General features: G+C 40.4%; 2 protein-coding genes across 2 annotated transcripts in view; both read right to left on the reverse strand.

The window, feature by feature from the left end:
- LOC138947967 (rhomboid-related protein 2-like) overlaps nt 1-10,374 on the reverse strand; it is a 58,391-nt gene extending 48,017 nt beyond the window's left edge. Inside the window, exons 1-3 of the mRNA XM_070319491.1 lie at nt 10,297-10,374; nt 3,519-3,542; nt 2,197-2,370 (exon numbers count right to left, since the gene is read on the reverse strand). Coding sequence (XP_070175592.1) covers nt 2,197-2,370; nt 3,519-3,542; nt 10,297-10,374 — 276 coding nt within the window. The remainder of the gene's footprint in view (nt 1-2,196; nt 2,371-3,518; nt 3,543-10,296) is intronic.
- A 5,014-nt stretch (nt 10,375-15,388) lies between these two features.
- LOC138948913 (rhomboid-related protein 2-like) overlaps nt 15,389-23,454 on the reverse strand; it is a 63,738-nt gene continuing 55,672 nt past the window's right edge. Inside the window, exon 10 of the mRNA XM_070320548.1 lies at nt 15,389-23,452. Within this exon, the coding sequence (XP_070176649.1) occupies nt 23,289-23,452 (164 nt within the window). The 3' untranslated portion in view covers nt 15,389-23,288. The remainder of the gene's footprint in view (nt 23,453-23,454) is intronic.

Below are 23,454 nucleotides of genomic sequence, written 5' to 3' on the forward strand. Positions count from 1 at the left end.
ATGTTGGCGTTGGCAGGTTGGGTTTTTTCCCTTTTTATTTTGGGTAGGGGCATAGGATTCTTTATTTTCTTCTTTGTACTCTCTGAGTATGACATGGCGAAGGATAATATGCCAAATCCAATGGGACGTACACAACCTAATGCATCGAATAAAGACATGCGCACAAAAACCATGTCCCTGAAGCAATAAATTAAAAAATCCCAAAAACCTTTACACAACACTTGTACAAAGAGTGCCTGTTGGAAACGTAGAAGAAGAAAAAAGTCTGAAAGACTTGTCTTAAAAAAAGGAGCTGTTATGTGAAACACAATATGATCGTCTCAAGTTGTCACACAGCAGGTGGTAAGCCTGAAATAATAACATGCTGAAGCCTTTCCAAAACCGTAACCCAAGCATAATACTAGGTAATTAAAATAGCCTGCAACATGTCACCTGAGCTGTTAAAGCACTATACTCCCATGCCATGGGGCTTCCTCTTTTTATGACACGTAATACCCTCAATTCAAAACCGCTGCTAGATAGGAACATCCCCAGACATGTTTATGCCAAAGTCATTGTGTTATACTTTTTCAGCATTGCTGTTTATTCTTCAATCAATTTCAAATTCATGCACACACAGAGGTAAACTCTGAAGCAGTGATGGCGCTAATATTTTTTTCAAACTGGTACACAAACTTTTATGATAAAAACTATCCAGAAAAAAAGGTAGGCTGGTCATTGGAACCAGTAAGAGTCCAACTCACTGGTTTTGTTTTTTACCAGCAAAAAAAAACGGTACGTGTATTTCTAAAAATCAACCGGTATGTTATACCGGCAGCCAATTATTTTCCGGTATTTTCTCATTTCAACCGGTAAAATACCAGTTAACGCCAATACTGTGAAGCACACAACCCCACTCAGACCATCCATGGTTGAAGGGGTCATTAAAACCAAAGAGCAACCCACTCCATGCACGAAACAGCACTTCCCCATCAAATTAACAACCCAATCCAATCCCAGTTACACCCCTACCCTACCCTTGAAAAAACAAAAGAAAACAACAAGCAGTTACAAAAATAAGAAAACAGACACACACAGCAACACACACAGCAACACACACACACAGCAACACACACACACAGCAACACACACAGCAACACACACACACAGCAACACACACACACAGCAACACACACACACAGCAACACACACACACAGCAACACACACAGCAACACACACACACAGCAACACACAGCAACACACACAGCAACACACACACACAGCAACACACACAGCAACACACACACACAGCAACACACATACCTAAAGTGTGGATGGTTACCTAAGAGGCGGCACTGGGTGGAGTGCCTTTCTAGTGCACTTGCACTACAACAGCACTGGGTGCAGTACTCGCTCCGGCATCGAAGAATTTTGCACTAAAAAATGCACAAAATTTGACCTATTTCGTCGCCTATAGAGGACGGAAAGAATGTCATTTTGAACATTGTTATGACATTCTTTCCGTCAAAAAAGTCAATTTAACGGTGTTAAATGAAGCGACCATCCACACAATTAGGTTGCCATCCAGAGTTTAGGTTGCCATCCACGTGTGGATGGTTGCCTTATGGTGATTTAGGCAACCAAACCTGTGGAAACGGGGGTACATACACACACAGCAACACACACAGCAACACACACACACACACAGCAACACACACACACAGCAACACACACAGCAACACACACAGCAACACACACACACAGCAACACACACAAACAGCAACACACACACACAGCAACACACACAGCAACACACACAAACAGCAACACACACACACAGCAACACACACAAACAGCAACACACACAAACAGCAACACACACACACAGCAACACACACACAGCAACACACACTACACAGCAACACACACACACAGCAACACACACACACACAGCAACACACACAAACAGCAACACACACACACAGCAACACACACAAACAGCAACACACACACACAGCAACACACACACACAGCAACACACACAGCAACACACACAGCAACACACACAGCAACACACACAGCCTGGTGATACACATGCATGCAAAACCCATCCTCATTCACTGTGATATTCCCTCATCAATCCCTTCCCCCAAACCACTGCCCTTCGTGTTACAGTTTACACACACAGTGACACACAGACTATGCAATAGGCCCACCATGTGTTCAAACTCGCGGTAGGTGATGAGCTGGTTGGCATCCTGGTCGGCTTTGGTAAGAAGCTGGTCCATACGAGCATGAGAAATGTGCTCCAGCAACCCCTCATCTTCCAGCTCCCGACGTAACTCTCCCAATTTAATGCCCTTTCCTCCATGCTGTTGAAAAGACTGAAACTGTTGAGCTGTCTATTGGACTTCACTTTCATTACTACAATCTCTTTTCTTTATTACATTATAATCAATTAGAATAGAAGTTCCTTTCTTCATGTAGCAAATAAACAATGTTCAGACTAATACTACCTAAGTCAGACTCGGACAAATAAAAAAAAAGTCAGTTTAGATACTCCAAATTAAAGATGAATTACACCCGGACTCCAATCTATTACCATGAATACTGCTGGGTTTACCTGTATTTCAGCATCGTTCATTTCAAAACAATATTTAAATCCCAACAACTGGTACTTCAGACTAAGCTTACACTTACACACATAATAATCATACAGTGTCTTCATTCAATAACGATTAACATTATGAACGCTTGTCTTCAAAAAACATGTGCACTATTAGCTAAAGGGCCCTCTTGCTATTAGCTGAAAGGTGTATACATATGAAAAATACTTTTGAAAAGAACTCCTTATAAAGTATCACTATCAACAGATCTAAGTGGCCTGCTCTGCTCAACAACAACAAAAATTGACAGCTCAATGCCGACACAAGAAAACTGCCACAAAGGATTTAATGAGTCTGTCGTGGGGTTTCACTGCCACAATGATGGGTTCTGAATAATACGACTGGTGTTTCAAAATGACCGGGCCCTTCACTTTAAAGCTTTCAATACGGCTGCACTGTCTTTGTATTCTGGTAAGAAACAGGTGACAAAACAGCATATTTTTATGCTCGGCTTAGGCCTAAAAAAAAAATAGGTGTGGTTACGGTAACCCGACCTACCCTATTTTTAGGGGCCGATCCTATAACTTTTTATTACATTTGTCAAGAAAAAAAAAAAGAAAAAAAAAAAAAAACCGAGTCAGCAAAAAACGCAATGAAAGCGAAAGCGCCCGAGTCGCACACTTATTTCCCTGTCAAGTAGGTTTAATTTGTACACATTAGAAAAAAAGTTAAAAAAAAAAAAAAGTGATTGGCTATCTACCCTACCCTATTTTTTTTGGCTATGTTACCGTAACCACACCTATTTTTTTTTTTGGCCTTATTAGCAAAACCAAGTAAAAGGAGTGAATCATGCCAGTTCATAGTAAGACTGGGTTAGGTATAAATGTAAAGCGCCTGTGATTTTTACTTTAAGTTGAAAAGCTCACACTTACCTTCTCAAAAATCGGCTTGAAACTCTGAAAAAGAAAGCAGTTCACATAAATATCCCAAACAATGATAAGAGCATGGGTTTTTACATTTTTGCTTTGATGAAAACAGAACCAAATAAATTTACAAGCAAAGAAATGGAGAGGTGAACTTTGCATTAATTTTGGTCCTCACATGTACAAATGACAGAAAAGAAAAGTAAAAATGTTCACTTGTCAATCATGACAAAAGTGTTGACAGAATGACTCACAAAATAATGTGCTGCACTAATTTACTCATCTGTTACTGTTAGTTAACAAAAAAATAACAGTAAGGAAAGGGATAAGAAGAACAGAAGACAACAACAACAACAAACACAGGAAAGAGGAAAAACTTCCCGAAAGAGTGTAAATACTACCACCTTTCTACACGAATAGCAACAAAGGTGAGCATGTGAGAAGGTATGGGTAATTAGCCTGAGTCACCACAGACTGAGTACAAGTACAGCGAGTGAGGGAGAAAATACCTACAGGTGCTCTGGGCCACACGTTTAGACTGTCTGGTGGTAATTGAAAATTTTAATAATAAATTTTAATTTGATTATATACTTACCCAACTCACATATAGCAATTTACTTCAGTTTAGTGCTAGGACGCTGAAATCGTCACCTTGGTAACAAGGGGAGGTAACCCTAAAAAAAAGCTACCCTGACCCTATAACAGGACAAAGTCACGCGTGACTTCCTGACCTTGCCGCCATCTTGGAATCATACGATCGATAGCGAACAGAAAAACCGCCTCCTTTTTTTAGGACCCCACAAAACCCTCAAAAGCGGGGCAGGTGGGAGGGTATCCACTATGTGAGTTGGGTAAGTATATAATCAAATTAAAATTTATTATTAAAATGTTCAATTAAATTACATTCTTATCCCAACTCACATATATATATATATATATATAGCAGATTGCTAATAAAGGCGGTGGGATGCTCAATCTATGAGCTAGGCAAAAAATATGCCTTGCTGCAACCATTGCTGGAAGCGCATTAGAACCGTAACGCCGCGTGCTGGAAAAGCCACGCAGGTAAAGGTTGATAGAGAGCTCCTACGATATCCAGTAGACGGAGTCAAGGACCTCAGAATATCCTACTGATTTGAACACCAACGTAGATCCTATCTAGTGGGGCTCCTATGTTGCAAAATCATTCAAATCATGCAACAAACACCAAATTAAGCAAATATGAAGAGTTTTATGTGCTTAACAAAACCTGATACAGAGCCATCGCGAAAAATAAAAAATGGGTAGTTTTTAAACAATTTTTCAAAATGGCCGCCAGTGTAAACGGTTGGGTATGTTAGGCATATTTCACTTCATGTGATTAACAGCAAATTTGGCGTAAATGGACATTTGCTTTTGCTTAACAAAACCTGATACAGAGCCACCGTGAAAAAATTAAGAAATCAGTAGTTTTTTTACAATTTTCAAAATGGCCGCCAATAAAAGGGTATTTAGCCATTTTTGATGCTACAAGACATTCTCTTGCAATAGAAACTAACACAAACACATTTTTAAACAAAACAATACATGTATTGTTGGTGCAGAGAATGATTGGACGGTGTGGGTGGCAGGGTTGAAGAATGTGTGGATTACCTAAACTGTGCAAAAATAAATATATTGCACCAATTTTCATACCAAAACGAAAATATTCATTCCTGTGCTGTTATATTCAATGTATGCTATTGAGGGTACTCAACTTGGCTAACTGGAACACTTTTAAGATAAAAGGTGGCCTTTACATGGGTTATTTGACCGCCGCCCAAATAAGGGTACCCCCAAAATAAAACTGATAAAAATGTAATGTATCAACTCAAAAGTCGACTAAAATTCATAATCGCTGTATTTCGAAAACGTTGTTTGTTCTCATGTGTTTACACAACTAGCACATTCCGGCAAGTGTCTATACTCAAAAGAAACTTTGGCAGTACTTGAAACAACCATCTGTCATATATACATGCGAAGTCAAAAATATGTGGGATGTAAGTCAACAAACTTGTGGCAGTTTTTAAAATATTATTTCGTGAAGATTTAAAAGTGTACTCAAACGGTTGAACTACGCCTCGTGCGTAGACACACATTCCTGAAAGTTTCAACGCAACCCACTTGGTCATTGCTAAAATACATGGATTTTAGTTGACTTGGGTATCCCTCAAATTTGACACATAAACATCTCATCCGTGAGATCGACACATACATCAGTAGGTACAATGGCACAACACTAGAAATATGCAAGATGGCGAAATAAAACAACCTGTTCTGGATGGATAATCAAGTTGACTTTCTCTTCGTATACAACAGTGACCCAGTTGTGCCTCAGGAATTGTCGTCGGCTTTTTAAAAGGTACCCGAAGTTTTTGTCCCATCTCTTTGTCACGTCAAGGGTATCCTTATTTTGACGGCGTAAATGATGATGTTAAAAAAAAATGTGCCAGATAGCGAAGATGCGAGCCTTTAATGGCATAGACAGTTTGAATAAAATGACACAGGAATAAAAGTTTGAGTTGGGGTATGAAAATGGGTGCAATAATATTTTTGCACAGTTTAGATGCTGACAGTTTTCACAGGCATGCAAGCACATTTGCAGAGAGCTGTGCTCTGCAGTCCTTCTTAGCAGCATTTGCAGCGTTTTGTTGTACAGCTCTTCTTGCAGGCACACCTCATGAGTTCTCGGCACACGCTGGATACCTCTTGAAAGCTCGTCCAGAATGACTCCCACTTTCCAGCCTTGAACTGCCAGCCCACAGAGTTTGGAAGTCTAATAGGTAGATGGCTCTTCTCAATCTCATGTCCTGCAGCAGCACCTCACTTGTAAGGGGATTATGGTCAATTTGGCAGCTCTTTTTACTGAAGAGGTACCGTCTAGCACTGTTTACACCCAATACGTTGCTGGTTTTGTCCTACAAATGTACACCAAAAAGCTCTTGTGCTGCCCTGTCAGTAGTACTCAGCTTACAAAGAGGAGCAGACAACCTGAAGAAAGTTTGAGTGACGTCTTCAAATGCTTGCCATACTTCCCAAGCCTTCTGATTCCCCAATACCATTGAAGAACGACATAGTGTCACAGCCTGTAAGGCTATGCAAAATGGGCAGACAGGGTGACTTCTCTTGGCCAATGGCTTTGGCAATGTGGCGATACACTTCACGAGCAGAAAAAAACGCAACACAGCTGGAATGAGAAGCAGACTGTCTGGCCTCCTCTACATCCATGGTGCAGGAAATCAGCCTGTGGTACCCTTCACACAAAAGATGAAAAGTGACATTTTTATTTGAATGTATTTGAATAATGTTTACTATCTCAGAGAGTCGGTCAAAGCTGGGTTAGCAAGTCTTCACACAACAGACCAAAATGAAAGAAAATTGTATTTCATGAATTCGTATAATTCTTACTGTTTCAGGTTAAAAAACAAACAAACACAGTTTCCAGTGACCCAACTGATTCTGGAATCTTTCTGACCGCTACATTTATTCGCTTCAAACAGTCGCTAACAGAATGTTGACCATAGTGAGGGTTCGTACGTTAAACCCATCAAATTCACAGAGGTCGCTTACAAATGATGTGCAAACATGTTCCAATTAATACAAATAAAAAAATCTTACTGTTAAGATGTATTAGGTAACAAACCTTGATACAGTAGTACTAGTGAAATCGGCTCCCTTCTGTGGCACCGGAATAAATGCAGAACGCTTGTTCCCAGGAACCGGCATGTGGTGTAACTCTTGTATATATCCTGTAAAAATAAAATTCACACCAATGCACGGTCAACTTAGAATAAGCAAAAGGATGAGAAACAAGCAACAAACCAAAATTGTAAAACTCAAAGAGCGGTACCTCTTCATTTTTCAAAACCACTTATCTCATTTGATTAGCATACACTGTATGCTTTTGTCTGTTGGCCGTCTTTGAAAGTTTGATCACAACACTGTAAAGACATGGGGAGTGGAGTGTTTTTATCTCCAGCTGGTCATCCTACTATCTGGCCTACCCTCACTCAGTTTTTGACTCTACCCCTCCCCACCTTATGGAAGTCCTTAACGTAGGCAGGCCTAATCATTTATCATACCATGAACAATCTCTTTCTCCTCGCCTTTTATTCAAAGTTCGTTTAATCTGTTTAAAATCACCAGCGTGGCGATCATGATTTCCTTACTTGTAATCAACAGATAGATCTAGATCTATCAGCATCACAATCCAGCTTGATGAGCTATTGCAAGATTACTCTGCATTTCAGCGCTTCACCCGATGAATAACAGACCCCAGGGGAGAATTAAACAGTAAAATGATGTGACATTGGTGAATGGATGCGTATTCTTGAAAACTTACCTTCAGAAACGTTGTTTTCGCTCAAATCAAAACACGCAATGTTGCGGAGGCCGCCATCTTGAATTTTCATGCTGCGGATATATAAAATTCTAAAAACGATCAAATTAAATACCAGAACACAAAAATACCCATAAGAGTATTTATGTCATGCATGTGTTATCAGCAGACAACTTCTGGTGCATGGTAAACCATTGAATTTTACATTTGCTGAGTTGGGAATATTTACTGCTGAGCGCTTTTGGTACGAATTTCGTCTGCTGTAAATGCAGCCTTTTATTCCCTATCAAAGACACAAAAAAACGATTTCTGAAGTGGCTCTGTATCTGAAATCCCTTAAATAATTATAAGGAACAATACCACAAAGTATGATGTTTGTTGCAAGATGTGAATGATTTATGAGTGCGTCTGCAACATACGAGCCCCACTAATCTACCCTTGTGATCAAAAACGATAAGAGTAGTTTTGCTTATGAACCTTTAAACCTCTTGTAAAGGACAGGAAGGAGCATAGTGAGATAACTGGTCAGATTCATACCAATGGATCGCCTATGGCGAGAATCTTAGAAAGAGGAAAACTATAAAAACCATCAGAGATGGTTGTCCTAGTTGTTGATGCCTGACAAAAAGTCTGGACGGAAAAAGAGTGAGGTAGAGAGCCTCTATTGAAACCTACATAACACTGTAAGCCAAAGAGTGTGAATCTCGGTACCTCTGCGCGCTGCAGCTAGGAGAAAAGGAAGAATGTTTCACGTAATGTTTATGAAGGCTAGCAGAATGTAGCGGTTCGAAACATGTGGAGCATCAAAACTCCGAAACCAAAAGACCCAGACTTGTCTTGCTGTGGTCTTTTGTATTTATCCCTATCCAGTATATGGTCTCTCTGAGAAAAGAGACCTGTCATCTTATAATGCGAGCTAAACAAGTCACACTGACAAGATTAGGGAGAAGCAAGCCTAATCCACGTAAGGCCTAGAAATAGGCCCATGTTCTAACGAACCGTCTGGACAGAGCTCAAAAGAGAATAGTCCAAGATACAAAAAACACTCCCCCCCCCCCCCTTTTTCTTCACCTTACTGCCTTATCTCAAAAGGCTAATGAGTCCCTCGCGGGAGCAAAGTACTGCTGAATTTGAGTGTGAGTAAACAGCAGTACAATAGCTGAAGCCATAAGGCCGCAGCTTGAAAGTTAGAAAGAATGCCTGAAAGGCCCATATTCAAAACGGTCACCCGTCCCGGTAGCAACCGAGACCGATGACGCTTAACCTCGGTGGTCAGAACGAGACCGAGTTGCGGCCTTTGCTGAAAAACGATAAAGAATAAGCCGAGGCTTCAAAGATGAGGGTAAACTTTCCCTATTGCAAAATCAGGAGTGAAACGTAGGGAGTATTGAAAACCTGATTGCATGCTAGTACTAAGTTAGCCCAGCCCGCAAACACGTGAGGGAATCAGTAACCCGATCCGCTCTCAGACTCTAAGCTCCTATCCCGAGAGAGGGGTGCGTGAGCGTCTTTAAATTTTCAGTTTCCCGATGACTGTAACGCCGCATTACATGAAGTTAGTTCAAAAACCTTGAGAAAATAATCTCAAAGTAAGAGAACTGGCCTAGGGATAGAATAAGGCTTCCGTATAAAACCAAGGTTTCCTTAACTAGAAAATCAAGTGCTAGAAACCTAAAGTTGTGAAAAATCGCTGAGGGGAAGGTAAGTTGTACCCTCCCTCTGCCCTTTGAGCGAAATTGGCTCAGCCTAAATTGACGCTTAGAAAAGCGTGCAGAAAGACCTGGAAAGTACCCAAAGCTGAATCCCTGAAATGGAAAACCGAGATTCAACTTTCGGATAAACAGAGGGGTAGGCGCGGTAAAACCGGACGTCTGTATACCATACTGTGACACGTGTGACGTCACTTCGATGACGGCAAAAATAAAAACACAAAACAAGCATATATGCAGCCTACCTTATCCAACTCAGTTCGAAGCGTGGATAGCTCCATGGCTGTATCCTCGCGAGTGCGAGCGGGTCTGGGGGATGAAGCTTCTGTCCCACGGACATGCGTCCATTAGGGAGAGGGATTGGTAATGTGCTATTAGCGGTGTTGGGAGGGAGGGAGGAAGGGGCACCTGTCTACAAGGGAGGTGCAGAATTGAAATCCGCTATAAATTAGTGATAACATCTGTTGGATAAAAGAATATGGTAAGGGAATATATTTTCACGTACGCTTGTGATGGGGATGGGCCAATAAAGGAATGTATATTTATTTTTTCCGTTGTTAAAATTGATAAAACTCAGGACCACCTTATCATAAAAAATAAAAGTCCGAGGGAGGGATATAAACACTATGTACATGATGATGGTGATTGATATAAAGGGATAGAGTTAAAAGTTTCATTCTGACGCACAAATACAAACACAAAACAAGCATATGCAGCCTACCTGATCCAACTGACTTCGAAGCGTGGATAGCTCCATGGCTGTATCCTCGCGACTGCGAGCGGGTCTATAGATTGCCATCCTTTTTAAGCACAGGCTCCCCCCACGAAAAGGACACTTTAATTGCACCTTTCGCTCCGAAAATACACAGGACACACCTCCCGCGGTTCAACTTCCCGCGGCGTTCGTACTGGGTCGCCTCGTCAGCCTCAACCTTTCCTGCCCCAGGACCGACGCAAAGGCAAGCCAAACGGCAAAGTAACTGGTTCCCCGTCGCTCTAGGTCGCGAGCCAACGCGAGAACAGTCACCTTTCCTATCAAATATTCTTTACTGCTGCGCTCTACTTGCTTACTCAACCATGACTGAGGTTTGTACTGCGTCCAGTCTGCTTGCAGCGTTTGATAAACAGATTTATCTCCCTTGATGTTGTAGTAAAAAGTAGGATCTACTTTCGATTTTGTCTTCCTGGCCGCTTTTGGAATTCTATGCGATGTGTTATTCTGTTTTTGTATTATTGACGCAGTGTACACATGGACTTTTGTTCCCTCTGTTGATATATTGATGACTAAGAAGAATTTATGAACGGCACTTTGAGTGTTTCTTTTTTCTTAATGATTTACGCGTTGCCTGCCCCCCCCCCCCCCTCTCTCTCTCTCTCGCACGGTTGATCATGCTATCATGTCGATATTGTATTAATGATCGTCTTAATAACAGTATTACAATGTATGCATTTAATAAATTCAACGCGATTCAGCACATACCAACAATCACACACACACACACACACACACACACACACACACACATTGACCACCCACCCACATTTGAAAGGTTTAAATACACTCTTATGGAAATAGGAAAATCAAAATGAATTTTCAAAGCATTTATTTTGCATCAAAGCCCCAAAGGGGTAGGGGAGATAAACCCGCGATAGTGGACGTCAGAATAATCCTATGGTAATGTGGGATAGCTAAAAAGAGCGGCAAGAAATTCTTCTTTCGAACTACATTCTATTTTGTTTCCAATAAACTTGTTGAGAGAGAAAATGTATTGACAATATTTCAGCAAATTGACAGTTGACTCCGTTCGAGAGATGGGTCATCATTGGTGCCCTAATGACCTAATGAGAGGTACTTCAACTCAATCTGCCTCACATTAAGAGAGCAACAGCCCAACCAAGGGCAATATATACGATCTTCTCACCACCGACGGGCAAAACAGCCTTGACTACCGATCTCTACAATACGTTTACCTTCAGTTGGAACGCGCAGCCTCTACTATCAAAGCTACTTTGATCATAACCCTCAGAATTTGTGAGGTACACACACAACGAAATCCTCAATCACTGAGAGATACTTCAACTTAATCTGCCTCACATTAGGAGAGCAACAGCCCAACCAAGGGCAATATATACGATCTTCTCACCACCGACAGGCAAAACAGCCTTGACTACCGATCTCTACAATACGTTCACCTTCAGTGGGAACGCGCAGCCTCTACTATCAAAGCTACTGTGATCATAACCCTCAGAATTTGTGAGGTACACATACAACGAAATCCTCAATCACTGAGAGATACTTCAACTTAATCTGCCTCACATCAGGAAAGCAACAGCCCAACCAAGGGCAATATATACGATCTTCTCACCACCGACAGGCAAAACAGCCTTGACTACCGATCTCTACAATACTTTACCCTCATTGGAAACGCTCAGCCTCTACTATCAAAGCTACTGTGATCATAACCCTCAGAATTTGTGTGGTACACATACAACGAAATCCTCAATCACTGAGAGATACTTCAACTTAATCTGCCTCACATTAGGAGAGCTACAGCCCACCACCGATGGGCATAACAACCTTGACTACCGATCTCTACAATACTTTACCCTCATTGGAAACGCTCAGCCTCTACTATCAAAGCTACTGTGATCATAACACTCAGATCTTGTGAGGTACACTACAAATCATACATAAATGATTATTTGTTTGTGGAGAAACAAAATAATGAGATGTGTTGAACAAACAACTGCACCACTCCCCATACCTACCTGTACCATTAGTACACTGAGAGGACATTTGGGTAATCAACCACCAGTACATGCAAGTACACCCCAACAAGGGAAATGAATAATAGTCATCTATAAATGATTATTCTCAATCGAGAAACAAGATGATGAGGATAAGGGTTTGAATAGTTGTCCCCTGACGAGGCTACCTTTCAGTTTTCCCCAAAAAACTCTATAAAATCACATTTTTAAAGAAGTTGTCCTAACCGAGCTTGAAACTGTAAATCTTACCGAAAAGTACCATCTTTGGGAGGGCTGCCTACTGCATTTGCCGGGTTTGGCAGACCCTTGATTTTTACCCCCTATGATTGATCGGTCCGTACGGGCCAGCAAGGGGCCGGTCCAACCATGTAGCAATTGCCTTTGTGCGATCCTCGGTAGTGTGAAAAAGCACCCAGAGACACCCAAAACCTCTCCCCAATATAACCTGCTGTACACGTGTTGTTTCACAACAACGGTACTCGATCAATACCACTAAGTATTGAAGCAACTTGCTAAATCAGCTGAACACAAACGGCAGACACCGCGTGTAACAAGACCAACACCTCTCAGTGTACACCACTACACCAACAGGAATAACAGCTCGATAACCCAGAACAACTACAATGTTAGTGTGAAAAAGCACCCAAAAACTCTCTCATATACAACCTGTACACTCGTTGCTTTACAACACCATCACCCAGTACCTCTAAGTATTGAAGCACACTGCTAAAACAGCTGAACACGAACAGTTGATGCCTTGCGTAAGCAAGAACAACACCTTTGTATACCATTACAACAAAAGGAACAAAGATAACTAAGACGACACCATCAACAAACAACAACAAAACAGATACAACTACCACGACAACAACCCCACATCAGGAAGAACAGCTTAAATTTCAACAGCACCTCCAACAACTCATGTACACTAATAAACAGTGCTGGGAACACACAAGAATGTCCTTGTAACAAATCAGTCAGACATTGACTACATCCACATCAACAACAACTACTACGACAACTTCAACAACAACAACTCGAACTCGAGAACGATTATAATTTCTACAAACCCCACCATCAACAAAACCAACACCAACTACAACTACCATCTCAACAGGAATCTGTGTTTTGCCTAATATATTTGCCAAGCCTGGCAAACCTTTAACTTACACCCTTGAGAGAGAAATTCAATTTCCTCATAAACTGTTTGCTTCGAACTAGGGGAAAATGATACAACTGTACAAATTAATCCCCAATTATCAAACCCTCAGAGATGGGAAACATCTGTCTCCACTATGACACCGCAAATAGAACGGTCTCTAGATAGCAACAGACGCTGATACGATACAGCCAATCCTTCCAGTGCCAGGGCATTTCCGGCACACGCCTAAACTATGTGCCTCTAACCAGACTAAGAGTAAGAGGTTACAATTTTACACTATTCCCCAAATATCAACCCGAACAGACGGGACACATCCGTTTCAACTATGACGCTGCAGCAAGAAGGGTATCAAGTCACAGACGCCGATACGCTACAGCTAATCCCTCCAGCAATAGGTATTTCCGGCATTTGCCATCCCTCAAACCCAATCAAGGGCCGGGGAAAGGAGACGAAGAGACTGAGGCCTGCATATGCACAGGGAAATCTGTACATCAAACCTCTGCAGCCCGTACAGAGAGAAATTCTCTCCAGAGTCTTCGGAGTTGTCAGCGTTTGGAAACTTGATAGTCTGCTACCGACGGTGGGAAAGTTCTTGACCTGCAGCATGGCAGGTCAAAATAACACACTGGGACCGAAGCGGCAGTGGAGCTTAATTGATACCGACATGGTTACTGCACAAACGGCCAGCTAAGCCACACCTCCTTCTGGCGCATGCTGTGACTGCGCCTAGACTGTATTCCTAAGCCTCTCCCCCAACTGTTATATCTACACATTGGCACTAATTAAAACCTCCAACTGAGTGAGCACACATACCCAATCTCGACGTTTTGCTCATCCCCTCACATTCCCATATCTAAAGGACACGCGATACCTCCCCACTATCCCTGGTCAAAGTTCAAGGGCGGATCAATTCACTTTGGAGGGGGGGGTTACAAAATGACTGCGAAGATTCAAGCCTAAGCCTCTAGGGGGGTCCGGGGGCATGCCCCCCCAGAAAATTTTTTTATCCAAAGAAGCAAAATCGAGCTATCTGGTGCATCCTGAGCCAATAAATTAGTGTATGTTTGAATTTTTTTTGGGGGGTGGGGGGGTTACGTAACCTGTGTTACCCCCCCCCCCCCCCAGATCCGCCCTTGCAGTTCAGCTGAGTCGCCCGTGTTCAGCACTGCCAGGTAATCAGTGCTAGTTGGCTGAACCGTGACGTGACGGTTTCAAGAAGTCTAACATGGGTTGACTGATAAGGTAGAAGTACTTATATAGGTTTGGTGAGTTTTCATGCGACTGAAAATGGGCTGAAACTGATATTACTTTCAGCGATGGAGTTCACGCACACACTGACACACACACTGTGCACACACACACACACAATAAACTGACAGAAAGAAGCATACTCTGCTATGCGCAAAAATATAATACGGTCTGGTATAGGTGAATTCTATTTGTAGCATGGTGAATTTATCACCTAACTGCTTTACTTGATCGCATTCCTTGTTACTGGACTGCACTAACTTGACTGTTATTGTTTGACGAGTGTGTGGAAGGAAAGTAAGTTATCCTCAAACTGCTCTCGTTTTGTGTGGATGGTCCAGAGAAAAATCGAGCCAAAATAATCATAGCAATGAGAGAGAGAGAGAGAGAGAGAGAGAGAGAGAGAGAGAGAGAGAGAGAGAGAGAGAGAGAGAGAGAGAGAGAGAGAGAGAGAGAGAGAGAGAGAGAGAGAGAGAGAGAGAGAGAGAGAGAGAGAGTTATGGAAAACAAAAGGTCGAAGAACTAGAGGCTGTAGGGGAGACAATAAATTATTTAGATCTATAAATTATGAACAGCAGAAGTTGTCTCCCAGTTCTTCCACCAATACTCCACACAAAACGCTCAGCAAAGCAAATAAGCAAGAATTTTTTTAATTGCAAATGGAAAATAAAACAGTACACATTTGAATATAAAAATAGGAGGCTAGTTAGTCAGATAAAGATAGAAATACCAGAATTACTACATGTATCACATTATCACTGAGAACCAGAACTGCATAGCAAGTTTACAAAGAAACATCAACACCAATGTCAATATTGTGTGGTCTTCTTAAGTCATGTTAACCCTGAGAATATCCTTGTACATTTAACAAATTAATGAAACACGATCAATCATTAATTCCACGAACCATCCTATAGGTTTTTCCATGTTTTTGTGTTCTATTCATTTTTCACTTTTGGCTTTTTGTAATTTTTCAGTGGATTGGTTGTAAATGTGTTCACAAATAGAAGACATAATTATTCCCTTGCTTCTTTATCAATTAAAAAAGTTCTTAAAATTAAAGCTCATAATTTGTACATGTCATTATGATTTTGATTTGGGGAGAAAAAGAAAAAAAATTCCTTTCTACAAGAAAATTACCATAATACTGTATACGGGGAATACCACAGGATTTAGTTCCTGTAGTGTGTTGCTGATATCGCTGAAAGTCACGTGATGCTTGGCGACATCGGTAGAATTTGATGTTTTTCAATCTTTTTTTATATTTCTTAGAAATTCGAGTATGGTTTGCAAGTTTTATTGAAAAACTCCACCCTGTGGGATTCCCTGTATACAGGGAATCCCCCTCCAGGAACTCCACCTACAGGGAATCCCACTCTTTTGGTCGACAAAGACCCCATCAGCAGTACTGGGACCAAGGAAGACCACCAAACAGATGATGCTTTCTTTCTTTATTTGGTGTTTAACGTCGTTTTCAACCGTTCAAGGTTATATCGTGACGGGGAAAGGGGGGGGGGGGATGGGATAGAGCCACTTGTTAATTGTTTCTTGTTCACAAAAGCACTAATCAAAAAATTGCTCCAGGGGCTTGCAATGTAGTACAATATATGACCTTACTGGGAGAATGCAAGTTTCCAGTACAAAGGAAACACATGATGCTCAGACAAAGAAAAAATAAACTAGACAAAAAGCTACAGGTAGAGAATGCAATTTTTCTCAGCTGAAAGCAAGTGCTACTGAAAAGGGTGCAGTCCCAATCGAACACAACAAGAAATTCATTAGAAAAAATGGCGTACAAAATGTCTACTTTTTCAGTAGATGGCAAGAAAGATATATGAAGGATATGAAGCTCAAGTTATTGTGACATTTGTCATTTAAGTGATAGAGTGCTATTTCTGACACACAATTTCCTACTGAAAATCATGTGCAAGAAATCATGCTCCGTCAAAAAAAGAGTAAAAAGTTTTTCATAAGAACTTTAATTGAAAAAAGAGTTTTTTTTGTTTTTTACACAATGAAAAATCCTAACTTTTGTTTTCCAATGGTCTCATAGATGGTTTCCGGATTTACTGGAATAGATCATTGTGACTTTCCTTCAAATTCAGAGAATAAGATCACCTTGGACAAAAAATGTAACATTTCATGTAACTTCTAATGACAGAACACATTATGTTAAAATAACAAATCAACTGGTGTGCTTAATTTCCCAGATAGAGCTCAAATTATTTCAAATGCGGGCTACAAACTACAGACATAGTCCTCAGACATGCATACATTTTTAAGCAAGATAACACAGTATATATGAAGTTAAAAAATACACAATCACATTCTAAAATGTATACCAACAGAAGATTTTTTTAAATGACACCTATATGTATATGATAGCCGCCAAAAATTAACAAACAGTAATCACAGACTGTAACAATCAGTGCCAAGCAAAAAGTCTCAACAGCACTGCATATAAAGACTTTCCATTCCAAAACATAATCCATATCCACATCCACTTATATTATGAGCCAATTTGACTCTAGATCAAATGTATCATAGCATAGGAACTGCTCCCAATGGGAGAAAAGAAGAGAGAGAGACGATTTTACAAGAATTAAAAACATGGAGGGTTATTCCTTCATTGTATAGTTGGGCTGTGCTTGAAAAAATGGATACTCCTGATTATAATAATTCACCAGAACTGTAATTTTAATTACCCACTGTATTTTTGTTAAACCTTTTTTTTCCTCTTTCTAGACCATATTGTGAGCTTGCTTTAGTCTGAAGTTTAGGGTCTTAATTGTTCGTCAGTGAATACAACTGCAGTACAATCATGATTACTTTTTTTCACACTCTGACTTTTGAGGAATCAATCAATCAGAATATTAATGGGTTTTATCATGGTGCAAGTTCGCAGATCTTTCTCCGAGAACACCTAAATTATTGCCGACAAGAACCCGCTGTCAAACAGCCGACTTTACCAGCAAACGATTGCTCATCACAACATTCGATCATCTGATTTCTGGTGTACAGTAACAGCAACTGCAGTTAATCATGTTTCTAAACATAAGCCACCAAAGCAGCCTAAAAAGAAGTTAAATCAGCCATGGGAATTGTCCGCCAAAATGTTTTTTTGTTCCGGCGAAAAAGCAAGTGTCCGCCGAAAAAATAAATGGGAGAGGCAAAAATGGTTCTGAAAACTTAATTTAATGGCAAATTTGGAGCTCAGATGACACCTAATTGCACAATTTGGGTTCTTTAAAAAAAAAAATTCCGGGGGGGCGGGGGGGGGGGGCATACACCCGGATCCCCCTAGTAAGACTAAGCGCTTCGCGCCATCGACTTTAATATTACTTACAAATTTTCAGCCGTTTTTACTTTTTTCAATTCCCATGCCTGTTAAATGTACATGGGCATACATGGGCGTTGATCCACAATTCCAAACAATATTCATGGCAGTGGGGTGCATTTTGATACATGGGACAATAGCATGTTAATTGATAAGCAAATAATTATTTCAAAAAGGTTTTGGTTTGTTCTCTTGCTCATGCAGGATTATACTGGCAAGGATGCCACACAAAACTACTAGTGACACTGCACAGGTTTGTGCATCTCAGGCATGTAATATGTACCTTTCTTTGGGACTGGTCTATCAAATGTTTTGGTGGATTCTAGCAATATATACCTCAAGTGCACAGAGCTCAGAAATGTAACATGACACTGGCTACAAAAAATAAACACTTTTGTTTTGTTTTGTGTTGCAATCTTCACAAAATCTTGCTAGTGTTTTTTGTGTTCACTTTCATTCATTCTAAAATTGTGCATGGTATAATTGTGTGCACATTCTACTGTTTTCATTAAGCATTTGTCCTCTGTGGTTTATGTGCAAAGTGATTTCTGTCCATTATATACCAAAACAAGAAGGGCAAAGCCCATACGACTCACATGCTTTACACATTTTTCCTACCAAAATACATGTGACCTTGACCCAAGGTCAAGGTCATCCAAGGTCATGCAACACAAAGCTGTTAATTCAAGACATAGGAAGTACAATGGTGCTTATTGGCTCTTTCTACCATGAGATATGGTCACTTTTAGTGGTTCACTACCTTATTTTGGTCACATTTCATAAGGGTCAAAGTGACCTTGACCTTGATCATATGTGACCAAATGTGTCTCATGATGAAAGCATAACATGTGCCCCACATAATTTTTAAGTTTGAAACAGTTATCTTCCATAGTTCAGGGTCAAGGTCACTTCAAAATATGTATACAATCCAACTTTGAAGAGCTCCTGTGACCTTGACCTTGAAGCAAGGTAAACCAAACTGGTATCAAAAGATGGGGCTTACTTTGCCCTATATATCATATATAGGTGAGGTATTGAATCTCAAAAACTTCAGAGAAAATGGGAAAAATGTGAAAAATAGCTGTTTTTTTAGGCAACATTTATGGCCCCTGCGACCTTGACCTTGAAGCAAGGTCAAGATGCTATGTATGTTTTTTGGGGCCTTGTCATCATACACCATCTTGCCAAATTTGGTACTGATAGACTGAATAGTGTCCAAGAAATATCCAACGTTAAAGTTTTCCGGACGTCCGGACGGACGGACGGACGGACGACTCGGGTGAGTACATAGACTCACTTTTGCTTCGCATGTGAGTCAAAAAGCACCCAGATATTCTTGCACTTTAATATTGCACAGACAGTTTGATGTTACTGTATAATACATAAAACTTTCAACCATGAGTTACACAGTCTGTAATGGTTTTCAGCAGGTAAACAATGACATAAGAAATGAGCTCACATGTCAACATATTTATTTTCATGTGTATTTTCATGTGTATGCTGATGTTACAGTTGCTAGCTCTTAACCCTGTGATTTAAAAACAAAAACATTTTTAAAAACAGTGGACAATGTCATGGGTGACAACTCTTTGTTCATGGGGTGCAAAAACTTTCTTGTATCACATGGAAACAATTTGAAAGCGGTAAAGCAAAGAGAATTCCATAAACACCATTGTTTTCACATCTTCAGCAAGAGCTGCATAGAAAAGAATACACTTTTCCATGAAATCAAGAACATCAGATTCTAAAACTGTCCAATGACAGACCCAAATTGATGTGTGACAATGAATATGTGATGACTGACTCCGCATGTCAGCAGCAAAACTCACCATATGCAGACCTGGGAACCCCTGTTTTGCACTTGGAGTACATGTATTCCCAAACAAACTTGGTGCTGAGCGATCGAGAAGAAGAAACAAACTTGGTGTATTTTCAGAAAAATGAGCGTACTCCACACAGCATTTGAACATTCATGATTCAAACATGCTTCACACCCGTCCGTCGCAGCATTAATTCAGTTTACAAATACATTTAAAGCGCATGCTTCTTTCAATGTTTACTGACAAAAACTGTAATCATGTGTCAAAATACTGGATCAGCTTCGGGATGCGCTTGTGAAGAAAAGTAGTCAAGGAATTTTTTCTCGTCATATTTTTTTCCACTGACCGTATTCTAGACAATCATGCGTACAAAATACAGCAAAATCGTATGGGTTCCCAGGTCTGCATATGGTTTCAGTATGCAGAGTTGCGAAAATGTCCTGTCATTTCTATGATTTGTTTGTTTGTTTATTTGTTGCTTAACGTCCAGCCGACTACGCAGAGTCATTTCTATGAAACCTGCCCTTTAGCTGTAAATGACAGAAAATGGTATCCTTTCTTAGCGTGCTCGCAGGTTTTGATTCATATGCTAATTTACAAAGGAATTAACACTTACATCTTATTCTGAGCCAAATGCTGTCATGCTTCCGTATGTGCAGACAAAACTGCACTTCTGGAACCAAAGATTTAATGTATAATAAGGCAAAATCAAAAGAGTGCCTCCGTCATATGAGATATGAAAACAACTGTGGTGTTGTTATAACGAACACCGGCAAGATTAAGTTTGGTATGGACACAAAACTGATATGAACATACTAACAGTAACAAACTGCAAAAGAAATCGATACATTTACATAAGCTGAAAATGATGTAACAGTAAAATATAGTCATGATTATGTGTAAGTTAAAACTGATACAAATTAAACAAAAAACCCATCCAAAATCTAAGGAAAACCTTCATGCATGTTGGTGATTATGTATATATTACAAAACGATAGGTAAAAATTAACAAAACAAGACAATTTTAAAACACAATACTGATTAACATGCGGTCTCAAAACAGAAATAGCAACAATGAAATAAATAAACGCAATAACAGATATGCTTACCAGAATCCATAAAATGATGCAGACAAATCTTTCTTTTCTTTATTTGGTGTTTAACGTCGTTTTCAACCACGAAGGGTTATATCGCTACGGGGAAAGGGAGAAGATGGGATAGAGCCACTTGTCAATTGTTTCTTGTTCACAAAAGCACTAATCAAAAATTTGCTCCAGGGGCTTGCAACGTAGTACAATATATTACCTTACTGGGAGAATGCAAGTTTCCAGTACAAAGGACTTAACATTTGTTACATACTGCTTGACTAAAATCTTTACAAAAATTGACTATATTCTATACAAGAAAGACTTAACAAGGGTAAAAGGAGAAACAGAATCCGTTAGTCGCCTCTTACGACATGCTGGGGAGCATCGGGTAAATTCTTTTTCGTCCCAACCAATATGGGACTCCCCCTAACCCGCGGGGGGAATCATTTTGCATCAACTGCATTCCATTCTTTCGTTATTTGGTGTTTAAAACTGCATTCCATGATCATTTTGCATCAACTACATTCCATGATCATTTTGCATCAACTGCATTCCATGATCATTTTGCAATGAGGAAATTATGCTGACAGTGTTACAAGCTACAGCGGGAAATGTAGTGCATTAATATAGGACAAAAGCTTGAGCAAACAAATTTCTTGGTTTAAAAGATTAAAAAATAATTATGAGGAACTAGTGACAGTATCACACAAAAGCCTAAAACAACATGAAACAACCCTCACAACCTTTTCATTCAATCAGTGGTATTCAGAAATCAACAGTTCTTTCAACACATGCAAATCATCACATAATTAGTTTGAGCTGTTCACATTTGATCAGTTGCTCAAACAATATGAGTGGAATTCTTTCAACAATCACAAATGTGCATGCCCACAATCACATGTACATACAAATACAGGTTTTGATCAAAATGGGAACAACGCTCACATTCGTTCTGAGGGCAAAGGGAACCATTTGACATTTTTGAAAAAAATATCAGGGCAAGACTAAAAATAGTTCATTTTGTCTCTCAACCATGTCAAAATGCAATCATTCTTTTGGGGGTACACAATCCCCCACACAAGCATCCCCCCCCCCCCCCCCCCATGCATAACAGTAAGTAATGCAGAACAGATCTTGTAAGCAGATCTAGGGATCACAGTGCCGAGATATTCAAAACGTAGATATCATTTTTGTTTTTTGCACTGATGATGGACAATTGAGAGTATTTCCTGTGCAACCCGAGTGTTGAAGCAGATTAATCAAGTTCTTCTGAGAGTATATGCATCTACAACCGATCTTACAGCGCATGCTGACCTCATCAGTCTGTTGGAAATTCTCTGTAATTGATAGAAATAACAGAATTATTCTGATATGCTTCCTGTATCCTCTACCAGGTAAGCCTTGATGAACACTTCCAAGACTGAATTCTTTTTCCCTTCGGCCTTAATCACCCAATGTTATCTCCATGGTGTCAATCCTCGCTACTTGCGATGAAATTTGTTTTTAGGAATTACGTCTACACAATTGACCCCCTCTTGTTTATTCAGTTTCATGCTGCTCTTACATTCCAACCTGATTTCTGTTCTTTTAGACGTACTGCTTACAGATAGACCATTTGCAAGCCAAGGCAAGGCTGATGTTTCTCTTCTGAATACATCTCTGCTGCATCTCACTGCAATCCGTCGCAGACATACACCAGATGTGGACCCAAGACAGCACTGTCAGAACACTTCCCACCAATTGCCTTCTGCAAACCTCCTCTAGCTGGTGTCAGATATCTCTCACAGATATCACCGAACTGGCACATATACAAACAAGTATCTTACTGCTCAACCAACCAGTAACTTTTTTCATGCATACTAAGCTTAGCAAAACAACAACAAAAGCCCTTTTTTTTCCTCAACCTAAGCAATCCATTGGTTCAATACCCTTCAAAGAGATCTGAATGTAAACAGAGGCATTTCTCCTTGTGACAGACGACCTTTTTTTCCACCAAAAACAAGCTCAACCTCGCAGCATATCAACCTACAAGAACAGACTCATCTTGCAGATATACAATTTCATCATCCAATTATCTTTTCCATACAGTGCTCAAAAACATCAGAAAGCATTCTACATCAACATCAGAAAACGACACTCTTTCCACCTCAGCTAAAACGGTACCAAACAAGCCAGAAATGACACTGACGGCGATCAAATACAAACCAGCTACGCGGTTTTCTCCAGCCTTTTTAGTGCATCTTTTCCAAGTTCTCCTCTGTAGAATGGAAGACACACCAGAGGTGCGCGTTACCATCCCGACCAATCCGTATTCGGGTATCCATCATAGACGGCATTGAAGATGCAGCACAAAGCGACGAAGGCGAGGTAGATGGCGAGTGTCACCCATCCCAGGTTGGTCTCCCATTCGTGGCGACGTACGTTCATCAGGATGGGGATTCCAAGCAGCAGACCT

Source organism: Littorina saxatilis, linkage group LG15 (assembly GCF_037325665.1).
Source record: "Littorina saxatilis isolate snail1 linkage group LG15, US_GU_Lsax_2.0, whole genome shotgun sequence".
NCBI classification, from domain to species: domain Eukaryota; kingdom Metazoa; phylum Mollusca; class Gastropoda; order Littorinimorpha; family Littorinidae; genus Littorina; species Littorina saxatilis.